We start from the raw sequence: 16,912 nt of genomic DNA, 5'->3' as shown, positions 1-16,912 counted from the left end.
TGTCTGATTTGCATGAGGTACCAATAGACAAAGGAGTAGCCTTTTCCCAACCTCTCTGCTTTTCCCTTGGGCTGACTTAGTGCCTCTCTGACAGCACTGCAAATGCAGAGTCACTCTGTGGCCAAAGGAAAGGAAAAAAACCCCTTGAGGCCTCTGTTGCACAACGCACAGCTGTGCAAATTGAACAGCAGCAAAGTGCTTTGCTCCTGAACCAGGCACTGCCCCTTTACTCCTGGAGCAGATGCTGCAGACATGTCAGTCATTAGCATTGGGTATGTCCTTACTAAACACCCAGGTTAAGCCATGGCCATTGAATACGCACACTGGGCATATTCAGTGTGGCTGAGAAGGCTATGGGATGCAGATCAGAATTCTTAGTAGAAGAAGGAAAACATAACAACATGGTTTGGGGTTTGACCTTGTACAGGGTACTGTCATATAGGGGTCTGATGCATCTGAGTGCTTTGTGGACCTGCTCCAAATCCCTTGGTGTTCCCAGTCCCAGAGGGCATCCCACAGAGCTGGTCCCTTTTGCTGGTGTGGGGGTTACCCTTCTCAGCAGGGCCCTGCCACAGCTGTTCAAGCAGTGCAACACAGCATTGTAGTGCAAAAGTGAGGCCTGATGCTGCACACCCAGGTACACCACAGAGGAGGAGAAGGGGTTTTAGGTTGCTCTGCTGGCCCTAGTAGACATCCTAAGTATGCCCATTTTGGCTGGTAACAAAGCCCACTAGGAGCACATCTCTTGGGTGAAAGAGAGGACCAAAGACACGTGCCCACACAGGACATGCTTTGAGGGCTTTACTTCTGCATGGGTCTCCAGTCACATGGCTCAATGCTGTTTGCAGCTGCAGCACATCTTCAGATTTGGTTTAATCCCAAAGGAGTCCAATCTGAGCCTGTTGACCTTCAAGCTACAACAGCACTCCATGGATTTTTGGTGCCATTTCTGCTGTCTCAGTTTGTTGCTGATAGGCATCATTAGCTGAAGGGTGATGATATTTGGTATCTTACCTCTCATCTTAGAGAACATGCTCCTATCAAAGGAGGAAGGATTTGCATTTCCACTCAAGAGGTGGAGTTCTGCATTGTTGGAGGTATGACTTGGAAATCCATCTGTAAGCAATTCTATGCAAGGTGTATTTAGAGACACTGTTGCATATTCTTGAGTATTGTCCATCCTGCATTTTTGTGAAATAGAGCAGGAAAAGTGCTGCTAACCCCATTTTTAAAAAAACACAATATGCAGAAAATAATGTTTGCAAAGTTTTACAGAGGTACACAATATAATATGCTATTATCTATTTTATTGGACTCTTATTTACAAAAAAAAACCCCTGTTTTCCTCTTATACAGAAAGCAAGATGATTCTTAAAGAAAATGTCTCCAAATATCAGCCAAAATTGATAAAGAAAATAATGCTCACTTTGTGCTGGATGCTAACAATATTTATCAGTGGGGTAGAAGTTAGAGAGATTAACTTGCCAGGTAAGAATCTGCTCCAGTGATGTTTGGTGTTTGTGGTGCTTTCTGAAGACTTAAGACATCTTAATTTTTCCTTGCTTTTGTGAGTTTTTCCTGTACATGTACATGCTTGTGTCAGACAAATAGCCTTTCTGCAAGCTTCTGAAGTATTGGTAATACAAGCTACCCTAAATTTGACGCAAAAGTCAGTTCCTCAATGAAAAGGTTAAATGTAAAGGAGAGTCTCTGAGGCCTAAATGAAACAAATGGATTGCATCTGTGACTTAGGTCTCCAGTGTCTGGTATAGTGAGGCAGGGACTGGGGAGAAGGAAGACAAAAGCAGAAGGAGAGTGATTTATCAAAGCCTTCACACACACAATATACCTAGAGGAGCTTGATCCAGTTTAGTGCACAGAGAGACAATGGAACTGTAAAGGGTTTCCCAGGTGGGCAGCTGAGGAACAGATTTCATGACCTGCCTTCTGCTGGGGTGAAATCCTGCCATACTTTCAAAGGTCACAACAGCCTGATGGGCAGGATGGGCATTAGGATGGCTGACCACACCTTTCAGAATTAAAAAAATTGTGTAATTTTAGAGACAGTTACTGAAACATTAAAAGATAAATATTTATAAATATCACTAACACAATAATGCTTGTCAATCTTACCTTAAATAGGGCATGTGGTGGGCAGGTTCTGCTTCCTCAGGCTTATGTCAGTCCCTTCTCCATTAATAGGAGATCGAGAATAGCTGAATCTGCTTTTCTACACAGTTGAGGTTTAACAGGTTAGCACGCATGCAAAAGTCTACACATCACAAAAACTCTTCATGTTAAGCTTTTGAAAAAAGGCCTAATAAACCTTTGGAAACCTTTGGAATAAATCTTCAAGAAGATTGGCAAATTACATATTACATTTAAAACCTATTTTGTATTAGTCCACGTTCTGATCACATAAAGAAATATTCAACACAAGAAAGGTAAGGTTCTATTTTTGTTCCTAATTTTTATTTTTAATTTTTTCACCATGACTTTGCATTTTTTCAGATGGTACTGATATCTTACTGTCCTGCTTTTCAGGATGTTCCCATGTTGAACCTCAAATATGGTATCGTGCAATTAATGGTGAGGAGTTTGTTCTACAATGTGCTTTACCAGATAGAGATGCTACCAACATTTATAACAACTCACTTCTAAATCAACATAAGGTGAAATGGTTCTGGCACCAGAAAGATAAAGAGACACTGAAGGCTATCAAGGAAAGCTCAAATCTGACTTTCCAAGGGGATGCACTTTGGTTTAAACCAATAAGGGACAGTGCTTCTGGAGTGTACATCTGTAGGATATGGTAAGTAATGGATTAAAGGAGTAAAAGGTTTCTATTTCTATAGGAGAATTACTGTTTTGGTTTGGTTTATGTATTAAATGTTTAACTTTTTTTTTCTTTTCTTTTCTTTTTTTTTTTTTTACATCACTCAGGGGGAAAATCCCATGTCTCAAAATTGTTTTGGATGTTCAAACAAAGAAGGCAGCAAAATGTTCAGGTTATGACACCAATATTCTATATCTGCTTGCTGGCAGTGGGAATTCAATAACCTGTCCTGGGACAAAATGTTTCAACCACGTAAAAAAGCCAGATGTGAAATGGTACAAGGTAAGAGTCAGCCTTGCTGAGTGGAGGCGGAGCATCAGGTCTAGTTAATGTCCATGTGCCATAGATCTTGAACCCTTCTTTGTCAGGCAATGCCAAAGAAATTCAATCCAAAAGTAGAATCTTGGACTGATATATATCAAGTATTTAAGGAAGAGTTTTGAAGAAATTTGCCACACCCAAAACATTATTATAAGAAACAGAAGCCAAGAAATCCTTGCTCTTCAGCTAAGAAATTGAAGTAATTGAGAATTAAAATAGTTTTTTTTACAAAACTGACATGATTGAAATGCAACATTTTAAGTTTTGTTTTGACATTTCAAATTTTGAAAATATCCAGTATATCAAGGAAAAACTGGCTTTGTTAGACACAAAATTATTTTAAGAATAATGTTTCAAATTGTTCTTTCCAAGACTCCTGTGTTAAATGAAACAATATTCTACTGAACCACTACTGGGTCAGTATTTGTAAGGATAGTAATTTAGCACCCAAACCTATATAAATGAGCAATGGAAAATGACTAAAATTTGCAATTGTGCATTTTCCTGCCTGGTATTATTTACATTATTTTATTCTATCAAGTAGAATTATGATCTAGTCAAAGTTATTTTCCATTTGCTTTAACATTTTAAATGATGTTTATCTTTACCTACATCTTGATCTGGAACCCACTGAAGCTGAGGAGTGTCTTCACATTCGCATTACTGGATTTTGTCAGGAACTTGATTTAAGGAAAATTCTTGCTGGTTTTGGTGGAATATGAATATATTAAGATGAAAAATAATGGTGCTTTTCAAAAATAGACCATTTTCATGCTTCTAAAAGTAGTGACAGTGTCCTCGACTTCAGACCATCTAAACTCATGGTTTACTTCTCATAAAATAACTTGAAAATATTTTCAAAATTATTTTTTTACAAAACAAAAAATACCTAGTCTATCAAAAAAGTGATCCTTTTTGTCGCTCTTTAGTAATAGGAGTTTAATTTAGATCAGCTTCATTATTTCATATTTTTGCATCAACCATAAATTTTAAATAATTTTTTAAAAATCAAGGTTATTCACATATTTCTTAGTATAACTGAAAATTGTCCTCAGACTCCTAATACATCTCATTTTGGGCTTCAGTGGAAAGACTTTGGTTTAGCCCTTCTGCCATGAAAATCCTGTCCAAATATATTAAAATTTAATTTAGTAACAGCAACAACAGCAAGAAAAAAAAAAACCAAACAACTTTAATTCTTAGATATTATTTTCATTAGGATGGTCACCAGATAAAATACAGGAAAAGGAGACCAAGCCTAAAGCTTAAGCAGAATGAAATCTTCTTGAATCCAACCTATGACAAAGATGCTGGAATATATGTGTGTGATTACACTCTGTCTGACAACACTACCGAGTGGACAGTGAGAACAGCAGTAACAGTAGAAGTCATTGGTGAGTAGTATAAAAACCCAGAATAAAATATCTAAAGTAAAGCATGTTTTCTTTATTATGTTTATTTCTGTCTTTTGTTCAGGCTCTTGTTCTGAAAACCCATAAACTGAATTAGCTACAGGATCATTCAAATCCTCTTCCAAGTATTCTGAGGACATGTTTGTACACCAACTAGAACATCCAATAGTAATAGCAGTAGGTCCTGTAGGAAAGTATAAATCTGTTCTATATCCTGAACTATATGGATGTAGTACAGCTGTTTCTGTATGAAAACAGCACAGGACTATTCCTCAGCATCCTGGTGGAAGATAGACCACTCTGTGAAAGGGAGAACAGGATTTAGGGAGCAAAAGAAATATGTCAAGTGAGGCAATCTGGTTCTATGGTGTAGTGAAGAAACACTCCTTTGACATTTCATGGTCTAATGAGGATAGCACTTTTCCAAAATAGGTGATCCTTTTCCCCCAGGTATTTTAAGCATTTGTTTCTAAGACTTCAAGGGGAAAATGTATCCATCCCATTAGAACAGGAAACCATGTCTTACCAACCTGTGAGAGCTCTGTGTGGTGGCTTAAAATACCTTTTGCTCTTTCACTCTTCCTTCTGGCTTTATTCCCACGTAATTCTCCAGGCAGGCTTGGACTAGCTCTGCTTTTATTCTGATCTGACTGTATTTGAGCTAACACATTGTCCTTCTCAGTTCTTCTCCCTCACTTTGTAGAGCAGTCATAAAAACACTTAGAAGGCACCATATACATCCTACCCTAGAACCTTGCAGACTGAGGGGAGACCCTCTTGCATTGGAGGTCTACCATGTGAGAGGAAGAGAAGGGACAGGCACTGATCTCTTCTCTGTGGTGATCAGTGACAGAACCCGAGGGAATGGCCTGAAGTTGTGTCAGGAGAGGTTTAGGTTGGGTATTAGGAAAAGGTTTTTCACCCAGAGGGTGGTTGGGCACTGGAACAGCTCCCCAGGGAAGTGGTCACAGCACCAAACCTGACAGAGCTCAAGGAGTGTTTGAGCAACATTCTCAGGCACAGGGTGTGACCCTTGGGGATGGTTCTGTGCAGGGCTGAGGGCTGAACTCGATTCTGTGGGTCCCTTCCAACTCAGCTTGTTCTGTGATTCTGGGCTATATTTCTCTGCTGTGACCTGGTTAAAAAAAACAAAACCAAAACAAAAAACCAGAACCAAAAGGTGCTATGTGTGGCACTATTTCCCGCAGTATGGGACTTTCCTAGAATATCAGAACTGTGGGTTTTATTGTACAACCCGTGGGTGTCATTATCTGTGCCCTTTGGCAGCCTGAGTTTTGAAAACAACATGGCTATTTTGGTACAAGTATCTGTGCTTGTGAAAATGGAGTGTGCATGTGCTCTGTTTCTGCTTACTGGGCATGAAAAAATGTTTGACAGGGAACTGGTATGAGGATTGCACCCTTCAGGGGGTTTTGCAAGGGGGGGGTTCCTAATTTTTTAATCCTAAATAATTTAAAGTTCACACTAGTTGCTGAGCTCCTCAGCTCATGTTAGAGGACAATGCCTCAGAATAAATGAGATAGCAGGTGTTTGAGTAGCTACACAAATTTTGTTGTCCTCCTCTTGGACTTAGGTGTCTAAATTCCACCCAAATCTTGAAAAATCAAATTTTAAGTTATTTTGTTTGGTTTTCTGCACTGACAATAACTTTATACTTAATGATATTCTTGTTAATTGCAGCAAAAAACACTATTCATCCACCAAACCTCTTGTATCCCAATGGTGTTGTGATCCTTGAAGTAGAAGTTGGTAAGTTTCAATTCCTCCTCTAGAAGCAAATGAAAATATTTAAATGAGGTATTGATAAATAATGACAGATCTTGATAAAGCAAACCAGGTTTGCTTTCTAGGCTATTTAAGAGAATAATATTCTGCAGGCATTTGTATTCTGTGTTCATTTGTTCCAGGCAAGCCACTTGAATTGGAATGTCGTGTACAGTTTGGGTTTGAAACAGTTTCTCCATTGAGGGTAACATGGAAACGAAACAACGAAGAGAATGTAAATGAGAAATTGAATCAGGAAACAATGTGAGAACCTCCTCCCCCATCCCTTCCAATATTCTGGTTACTACCACCACAAGCAGCTGTATAAGTCCTTCTGTAACAGTTTTACTGAATACATTTTATTGAAAAAACTTTAGAAGGCACTTTTCTATCACCTAGTAATGCATATGTCCACAAGCGACAGGCATGTGACCTTCACATACAGAAGGACAAATTGATGGCCATAAAATCAAGAACTCAAACTCTGCATAATTTTAGCTCTTAATGCTTTATCTCACAGACAGCTTCAACATGAAGGGCTCCTGGTTGCCTGTCCCCACATCAGCTGTTTTCAAGTGTTCTTGTTCTCAAGTGTTCTTGAAAGCACAGTCTCTGTTGTGCCTTGCTAGCAATTCACACAATCTGCCTTTGGAAGCTGCCTCTTAGTGGAGAATGAATGAGATCAGCAAAACAGTCCTGTGGACATGGAAAGGAGTTTGTGTATCTCAGAAAGTGACGTGTTACAGACTCGGTCTGAGGGCTTGCAGCACTGAATTTCAGGACATTGAATTTTGGATTTTTTCTCCCTGGTGAGAATTAACCAGACCCTGCAGAGAAGAAACATGTAGGGAAAAGGTTTCCTGTGACCTGGGGACAGCCCCTGTAGTGATTACTCTTCCCTCTCCTTCCTGTTTTCATTCACTTATGCAGTGTTCAACTTGGGCAAGCAACAGAGTAGAGGCAACACAGGCAACTCTGTCTTTCGCCGCACAGCCCTGAGTCAACTTTATGGGTAAACTTTCTGTACACTGGGGGAAGCAAAAGCCTGCTGCCACTGCTAAAATCAAGCTCATAATAGGAGTCATATGGGGAAAAAAGAATTATGATATCACACACACTCATGAGATAGACTGGAAATTGCATTTTCATAACTTTAGAATGTTTAGGTTTGGAATATTCTTGTTAACAAGTTTTTACCTTTTTTCATAGGTAGAGTTTCTGTTTATCTTTTAAAAAACAAACAAATGAAACTTCCCCAACAGACTTTGGTTGAATCCTTGCCTATGCTCACTCCTACATATCTTAGGTAGAGGTAGCAGAGGTAGAGAGGTAGAGCCATGGGACACTGTCATTTTGCAGTGGCATGATGTGAGATGACTTTTGGGATGACCCAGAGATGCTTATACTTGTGGCTTTCAAAGGGGAATGCTGAAACTCAGAAACCCTGGGTATTCTGGAGTGATTGCAGATACAGATCTGTTTCCCATATCCTTCACTCAGCCCTGAAGGGATTCCTCAGTTACCTCTTCATTTCCTATACTTCTGTCCCTTATTTCTGTCTTATTCTGTTTGCCTATCCTGTCTTTGGGCTTTTTACCCCTGTGCAAGAGGCTGAGCTGCTCAGTCTTTTGCCCAGCTTGTTGTCTCTTGGGGTTCCTTTTTGAAGTTTCATTTCTTTGCATTTCTGCCAGGTGAATATTTTACATCTTAGAAAACCACAAGTAATCTTATAGAAGTAAACCTTAATCTTTCAATCTTATATTGAAAACTAGGCAAGTCAAATATTTTGTTGAGTAGATGAATTAATAAGGATAAACATTTCAGTCTTCAGACTTATCAAAGTGTTTTCTTACAATGTTAGTTAGTTTTTTCTTACAATGTATAAATCAAGTGAAGGTTCCAAACCAGAATATTGCATTACTATTAAAAGTTCAAGATGAACAAGTTGCAAGCTCCTCTGTTTTTGTGTGTAAGACATTGGGAAATGGTGTGAATGAACAGCAAAGGTATCATGCAAATACACATTTTTTTTTCTCTCTAGTGTCTATCCAAAAGGTTTAAAGGGGCACACACTTCTTCACGTTGCAACTTTGAAAGAAGTTACTGAAAATGACCTCAGAAGCAACTTCACATGCTTTGCTCAGAATTCAGTGGGGAATGCCACTGCTGTGATCCAGCTGAAAAGAAAGAAGAGAGGTAAAGCTATCAACTGGTGACCATTTACCCCTGAAGACACATTTTGATTTACTCTACTGCTACTAATTAATTCCCCATTGACACTGGCTTTTAGCCAGCAGCAGAAGTTTCTTGAACCTGAGTGGGAAAATCTGATTTGTCAGATGTCTTGAAAGCCAGGTATTTTGAGGATTACTCAGGAGAACAGGGCTGTCTGGGGAATTACTGCAGGAAGGTGAGTCAAGTGGAAGTTAGAGAGTAACCGGAAGGAAAAAGAGGAGAGTGTAATCTCTGAGCATTAATAGGAAATCTACCAAACTGAAGCAGAGAGGCTGCTGAAAGCAACAGTATTCCCTGATTTTCATGAGATATTTCTGTTTATTTTCCCAGTCATTAGCATGCATGTTTCTGAGAAGTTACCGTACCTGATATGATTGTGGCAGCCTTTCAAGTCCCAAACCTGAATCAGTGTGGAAATTAAAGTGTTAAACTGTAGTTCACAGTGGAGGTTCATCACTGGAGTGCAACAGGAAGCTGCCAGAAGGGCACTGGGTGCAGCTGTGTCTGTTCTGATGTAGCTTTTCCATCTCAGATGATGACTATTTACAGCATTGCTGAGTGTACCAGAGACTATTTTCTCTGTGCACTCTGTCATAGATTGGCTTTTCATATCACCAAAGAGATGCCATGCAAAAAAGGTCACTGATGGTAGACTGAAATTCTATGACAAAGTTTGTGGCTACATGAAATCTTGACTTCCCTAAATTTTGCCAGAGGGATAAGGAAAAAGTTTTTGTAAGATGGTTTGTCCCCTTTTCTGGACTGATTTTTTATCTAAGTGTCAGTATTATTTTGGAAACTTAAGTTATGACAGACTCTTTTCTTTCTGCAGTGTTGTTCTTATATGTACTATGCAGTGCCATTTCTACTCTATTTGCCTTTGCCTTGTGCACTGTCTTTATTTACCAGTACTGGATTGAAATAGTGCTGATGTATCGAAGTTATCTGGTCCACAACAAAAGTACAGAAGGTAAGAAACCTTGTCTAATATGAATTTGGTCTAGTTTTTCTACTGCCTTTTGCCATGTGGGATAATCTAATATGAATTACTCATTTAATTATTTTCTTTTAAAGACACTGTTCTCTTTGAGCCAATAAAAAGTCTACTAAAGCTTGCAAGATGCCCAGTGAATGCAGATGGAAAAAAAAGTCATATAGTGTGAAAGAAATATCTGACACCAACAGAAATGTCAGTAAGATTTTTACCCTAATTTACCCATAGAAGTTAAGAGTAGGAAGCTGAATTTTGGCAGTCCATATGCAGGGAATAACTTTGCATCTCCAACATTTCAAAATCATTCTCTGGAAAAATTCAACAAAACCTTTGGACAAGAACGAAATGACCTTGCATAACAAGGTGAAGGATTCCAGGGTCTGTTGTATCTTTCACTTGAAGCCAAAAAGTTTCTCAGAAGAATAAACAAAAGAGAGAAACAAGATGATGAAGGGCACCAGTTGACAAATGAATGTTTGGGAAATATTCATATTTCCTTTCTAAAATCTTTGAAAACCACTTGACATTTGGACCCGAGTGATTAGCTTTTGATTTTTCAAGTCTCTATAGTAGCATTGTCCCACCACCTCAGCTAAAACAGGCCCCTAAAATAGTAGACAGAGTAAAAATGTATCAGGAATCACTATGACTACTTCAAAGAACTTAAAGTATGATTTTCTTAAATATGTTGAAAGAATTCTGATAGTTTGTGCCTGAGAAAATTTTTCTAAAAATTCTTGCATCTTGATGCAGTTTGAGATAGGGGTGTTTGAGTCTGTTTTTGTGTTTGTACATGTATCTTATATGTGAGTGTGAAACAACTGTATCTAGATACCTTTGAGTACATGCACAATTGGAAAATTAACTGCTCTTCTGGAAAATATTTTTACAAGCACTAAGGCATTTGGCAAAGGCAGTTTGGGAAATCACTCAAAATTTCCCCACTACCTGGTGACAAAGTGATTTAAGGACCTGTGGAAAGTCCCTTTAGAGCACACCCTGCATGTCAGCAGGACAGACCTGCCAAGGCCTGTGCACTGAAGTTGAGGACACCTTGGGGTTTCACCATGACAGCTCCTGTCCCCTGCCTGTCCCCTGCTTCTCAGGTACCTCGTGCACACAGCTCCATTTGCAGCATGGGGGTACAGGGGGTGTGCAGACCAACTGTGCACACCCAGAGAGTTTTCTGTCCAAGGGAAATGTGTTCTCACCTGCAGGACTATGTCCCTCTCACTTCATGGATGCATATCAAGTCACCTGAGGTCTGGAAGGACTTGCTCATAAAGCAGCAAAGCGACAGTTATGACTTGATTTTGCTCTTTATTCCTTTCTATAATTTCTCATGTCCTTCTCAGCACAGAATCGGACAATTGAAGAATCCTACAAGATTGGAAGGCACCCTGGGCACCTGCTCAAAGCAGAGCCAGCCTAGGTTGTGCAGGACCTTGTGGAGAGAGAATCCACGACCCCTCTGGGGTTAATTGGCCTCCTTAGCCAATTCAGATATATCTCTCAAAACTCCTGCCTTCTTCCACATGTAGAAAAGAAATAATGCAGGAGATTTGATACTACATTTATAGAACATGTATGCCATCACTTTGCTTAAGTCGGGTATTCTTCATTTCCTACACTTTCCTACATTGCTTCTTAAATGCAGCACCAAAAGTTCCTCAGCTTGTAATTTTCCTGTACAATTATGTGAAAAAAATGGCCTAATGGTGCTTATTTTGTACTTATTTTTAATTTGCTATTGTAATAGTAATGTTATAAAGGTATGTGCTTGTTAGTGGTTGTGGTCTAATAAGATTACAGTGACCTCTGTGGGTGAAATGAGGAATACCTGGCTTGTAGTGCAATTTAATGTTATTTAAAATCTGTTTTCAAAGGAGCTTCAATTTGGGGTATAAATGAAGCTAAACCAATCTAGTGAACCTCTGGCCCACCTTTAATTCCCACACAGTCCTGTGTGCCTACTGCTGATGATTCACTCTTGGGGGCCTGAATTGACTCAGGTTGGCAGAAAAAGAACTCAGTAAAAGACAGTGTGTAGCCAGCAAAGTGAATCATCCTCCCCTATTATCTCAAGAGCTTATCACAAGAATTATAACCAGTAGAAGGATGGGATTGAAAGTGTGTCCAGGAGCAGAGCGGAGGAGCAGAGATGCAACATTTGTTGTCTGATAACATTCTTGGCTTCCAGATCAAGTCTGCACACCTCTGTTTTCTTTTGATGACACACTTTCTGCTATGTGCTGGTTCTGAATTTAAGTGTTCAGCCCCAGCTCATCCATGTTAGTTTTCTGAATTTGCTTTACATACAGGCTCTTCTAGATCCTGTAGGAACTTGGTGACTCTAGCCTGTGTCTGTGGTCCTAATCTCACATCCAAGGATAGAAATAGGGAAGTTTACACCAAGGCACGTGGCTCATGACACTCAGCACTCAGGTCTCTGTGCTGGATGTGGGTGTCTCAGTTCCCAAGCAGTGAAGGTGAAGGTGTAGCCAATATGGTGGAATCCAGAGAGCCTCTCAGCTCACCCTGCAGCAGCACCCTGCTCTATACAGGGGCATTTCTTTCTGGTTCCTATTTATTATATTGTCATGTGATACAATTCAGCTAATTGAACATTGGTGCCTGATGGTATTTGGGCTGCCTGATGATGTCCTGCCATCAAAGTGCTTGAGTCTCCAATACTTCCCCTGTCAAATCTGGCAGTCTTAGGATAACTTAAATGGCCTCAAGTTACTGTGAAACTGGACTGGGTTCACTGTGACTTTTGCTTTCACCAGAAATTATTTTATTTTATGTTCCTTCTCCCTCAAGTGTAGTTCAAAGTTTATTCAGCAGATATAATTTGCTTCTGCCTTGTAGTTTAGAATGCATCTAACTCGGGACATTGGTACCAGGGTGATCAAAGCTAAGAAAATTCTTTACCTATGTTTCATCTGCACTGTACAAACGTTCTTTCAAGGAGACTTTAAGTTCAATAACTGGTCAGTACTTGGTGTCAGAGCTGATATTTTGATCAGACTTAGCCTTTGCTCCTTAACAGAGAGACACAAGTTTCTATGTTTACAGACACAACGGTGTATGAAAACAACATATCTTTTGCAAGCAACTACTATACAAGAACATTGTTCCTTTAAGCTTTATTATATTTTAAAATAAGATTGGCCATTGACAAGTTTTTTTTTAATCAGAATTTGGGCAAAAGAGAGAAAAGATTGGGACTCACTCCCTACCACATGGTTTTTGCCTGGAAAGGACCAAATCTCTAAACTACCTTGCACTAAACATCTCTAGCTGGCTTGTTTGCTTTGGTAGCATGTCTACAAAATTTGCAAGACAGTGAAACAGCAAGGTTGTCTTTGGTGACTGGATAGCTGTAATCTATGAACACATCATAATTTCAGGTTTCTGTGTGCCTACTTAAACAGATATAAATGGAAACTGGGCATTAAGAAAGAAGCTGAAATGCTTCATCCAGACTTGTTAATGTATATAGTAATTTATTTATTAATTCATTTATTTTAGATGGCAAGGAATTTGATGCGTTTGTATCCTATGCAAAACTAAACTCTGCTGAAAGTGACTCTGCTTTAATTAGCGAGGAAAAATTTGCCCTGGAGCTTCTTCCAGATATGCTAGAAAATAAATATGGATACAAGTTATGTATTCTTGAAAGAGATATTCTTCCAGGAGGAGGTAAGTTCCTGGGCATGATAGAAAATCTTCAGTTTTTATAAAATTGTGCTTCACTTTAAAAAATCCCTTTTGTGCACCAGAGCAACAAATTGCATAATTAGGTAGTGGAATTTATGTTGAAATCTCATAATGTTTTGATCTTTGTGTCTGGTCCCTGTGCCTGACGCACACACACTTTGGAGTGAGGTCACTGTGAGCTACTAGGCTGAGACAAAGCTTCTTGTGCAAGAATTTCTTTGCAAGCAGACTCCTTTTCCTGGAAACAAGACTTCAAATATTTCAGTAGTTACTTTCTGAGCAACTTTAGCCAGTGATACCTCAGTAATTAGAACGCCCTGTGGGTGAGATGAGGACAAGTCCAAGTGTCCCTTGAAACCCTGCTGAAGTGTGCTGAGGTCTCAGCTGTGGCCTTCATGTCCTGAGCAGAAAGTTGTGTTCTTCAGTTGTATAAGAACAGCCATGGTACCCCTTGATAGCAAACTCATTTCTAGGTGTTGTATGATTACTTAGCATTCCTATTCTTGCCTTTCCTTATTTCAGGGTTTTAGCTGTTGATAAAGAAAGTGATAAGATAAAAACTCCTTTGCAGAATGCAGTAACTCTCACCATTTCCTCTCCAGCCTACACAGATGAAGTTGTAGCTGCTATTAAACACAGCAGACGGGTAATAATCATTTTGAGCCCAGCCTATGTCAGTGGACCAAGCATCTTTGAACTGCAGGCAGCAGTGAACTGTGCATTGGAAGATAAAGGGATCAAACTGCTACTAATAAAGTTCCAGGATTTCCAGGAGCCAGAGACTTTGCCTCCAGTAGTGAAGAAAGCACTTCGGATTTTACCATTCATTACCTGGAAGTCTTCAATTTCTGCTGCTCCACACAAGAAGTTCTGGAAATACATGCATTACCACATGCCAATGAAAACTACTAAGAGGCTGGAAAGTTTCAGCCTCAAGGGCTTCTCCCAAAGGTTATTCAGACTGGTATAGATAGGAGAAATTTCACAGAGGGATGGCATCAGGCTCAGGAATGGTAACACAATTGTCAAAGACCTCTTCTGTATTGTCTGACAGCTGCCCACTGTCACTGCAGCCAGCAAGAGCTTGCTCTGAAACAGTCAGAAGGACTGAAGTGTGACAGTGCACAGCAAAACTGTGCCACTGCACATAACTGTAATATATAAATATTTAAAAACTGTAAATATCTTTCATAAATTAATATTTTATTACCATTTTCATTATACCATTTTTTTACTATTTATTATACCATTTTGCTCTGATTTTGAGACATACAATGTTCTTTGCACTGCATTTCTTTCTGGAATACTTTAACACTTGTTTTCTAGAAAAATATTTTAAAAATGGAACTCCAGAGGATGCTTGCAGTTTAATTTTCTGATGCAGTCCAGTGGGACATACCCAAATTCTTCAAGTGAGCTACCTCCTCCAGTGGGAATGTCAAGAAACTACCATGAGAGACTTCTACAGCTGGGTGTGCCAAAGGGATTCAGAAAAGAAGGACCACTCTGTAGGCTTACCCCAGGCATCTCCACCCTTCCTTCAGTGAGGGGAAGAATTCAACCAGTTGTAAAACAGTTCACACTCAGGGATACCTGCACCTGATCATTGCTGATCCTGGCTGGTGCTGGTCACTCAATGCCCACTGAACCTGTTGGCACTATGGGTGTGTTGCAGGTGTAAATCAAAGCCCTGATTGTCACAACTAGTAGACTTCAAGGGTCTCTAAATCTTTCCCTTGCAGTCCTCTGGCTGCCAACTCTCCAAACCATCTTGCAGTCTGTGTGTATGTCTGTAGCTGAGTGAAATGCAATGGTCAGTACTAAGCAATCTGAGTGGTATGGCCTCTTCTCTGTTGTTCTGCTCGCTTTATTTGGCCTTCAAGTTAGTAAATCCTTGTTTTATAATGCTAATTGAATATCTCATCTGCCAGATTCCTTGTTGGAAAGGGATTCTAAGAAATACTACTGTTAACAGGATCAGTATATTGGAAAAAAGAACTCATTTGCAAGCAGGCTGAGTATTATCTACCTAATGTTATATTGGGTTCAAAGCTTTTTTGGAAGTACTGTTGGTGCTGTGAGGCTGACAGAAGATACTGCTTCATGTAGAACATAAAAGGGCATCACTGACTGTACTGTGGAGTTTTAACTTCTTTTTTGTTAGGCTCAGTATTAAATGTGCGAGATGGTATTTTTTGTTTGGATTCAGATGTTTTCTAGTTTTTATTTATATTACAGTCTCATAAACTGTGAGTTTTACAGTACTTAAACAAACTAAAAAATGGAGCCGTATCTCTCACTTTACAAGGTTTTTTTAAGGATAAATTGTCTAATTAAGAAATGATACTTAAATTATTTTTACTTTTAACATAATAACTAACTACTTGTGGCTCATAATGTGGACTTTTTTATTTAATTACACAATACCACCCAAACCCATAAAGAAGAAGGTGAAGAAGAACGATTAGTTTCTGCTCTAAAACTTATATTTTATTTTATATATATTACTATATTCTAAACCTTTAAACTCTAAGTTTTCTATTATGTGATATTACACACTTCTATTCAAATTATACACTTACAATTTTAGTTCTAACATTAATTTTGGAAGCTTTCTCTACAGCTTCAGGTTAAATGTAGTGTTCTTTTGGGGGTCAGCACAGAAAGTCTAAAATTCTCAGTAACTAGGGTTCTAACGCTGTACCTCAGAGAATTTTGACATTGCAGCCGCACCTGTGTTGGAGATTTGGTTCAAATAATTATCATTTTGATGCAAATTTCCCACTTGTCACCACATGTCACCTTTTGTTTTGCATTATAGACCATCACAGCTGCACACACTGTATCCCTTCCACAGGAAGTCAAGTGGAAGATATTCTCTACCCATGAAGGGACATTCAGTCTATAATGCCAGTTGCTTTGAAGGAATCCCCTCCCAAGCACATGCAGTGTGGTTTCAGGGTTCTCAGAACTAGTTGTTTTGGGTTATCACATCTGTTCTCACCATCTGCCCTATCTGCACTGTCTTCTAACACAGTCAAATCATCGATGAATTTGAATAATTTGTCACTAATTTAAATGCACTCAGTTCTAAGATAAGTAGTACAGGTTTTAGAACTTTCTAATTAACAGCACTATGTTTGCACACCCTTTTTTCCTTATACTAAACGTGGTAGTTTTTGTGGAGGAGAAAATATGCTGGCGTTTAAAAAACATGATCCACAGGAGCAGTTGGAGGAGGATAATGTATTTGCCCAGTAGGTGCCTTACTGGTATGTGTAAAACAAATGCCAAGTACAAGACAACCCAAGATCCAATATCAGGCAGGCGGTGTGACTCAGCCCTTCCTCTTTATATTGATATTTCCTGCTAATTACATACACGTGTTTAAGGGAGGGAGCCCCTTGCCCAGCGAGGCTGTAATTTGCGCGGTCCCCCACCAGATGTCCCTCCCGGGAGCCCTGCACAGTCCCTTTATTTACACACTGGGTAGTTTTGTTACCAGGTGTGACAGGACCAGGGAGCCGTGCCAAGTGTGGTGCCCGGGGTGCCACTTGCGCTGGGGAGGCAGATGGGGAGCGAGGGCAAGAGAGGAAGGCACGGAGC

At 39.5% G+C, this 16,912-nt stretch overlaps 1 protein-coding gene across 1 annotated transcript; it reads left to right on the top strand.

Annotated features, from left to right (window-relative positions):
* The first annotated feature begins 1,364 nt into the window (after positions 1–1,364).
* On the top strand, positions 1,365–14,276 carry IL18RAP (interleukin 18 receptor accessory protein). The gene is made up of 10 exons (XM_036393905.1): positions 1,365–1,488; positions 2,545–2,812; positions 2,944–3,118; positions 4,377–4,551; positions 6,271–6,339; positions 6,498–6,618; positions 8,396–8,550; positions 9,422–9,559; positions 13,118–13,288; positions 13,909–14,276. Exons 1-10 carry the CDS (start codon positions 1,365–1,367, stop codon positions 14,274–14,276), a joined length of 1,764 nt encoding a protein of 587 aa, XP_036249798.1.
* The last annotated feature ends 2,636 nt before the right edge of the window (positions 14,277–16,912 follow it).

Source organism: Molothrus ater, chromosome 2, assembly GCF_012460135.2.
Source record: "Molothrus ater isolate BHLD 08-10-18 breed brown headed cowbird chromosome 2, BPBGC_Mater_1.1, whole genome shotgun sequence".
In the NCBI taxonomy this organism is placed as follows: domain Eukaryota; kingdom Metazoa; phylum Chordata; class Aves; order Passeriformes; family Icteridae; genus Molothrus; species Molothrus ater.
This window is presented reverse-complemented; position numbering and strand designations above follow the sequence as displayed.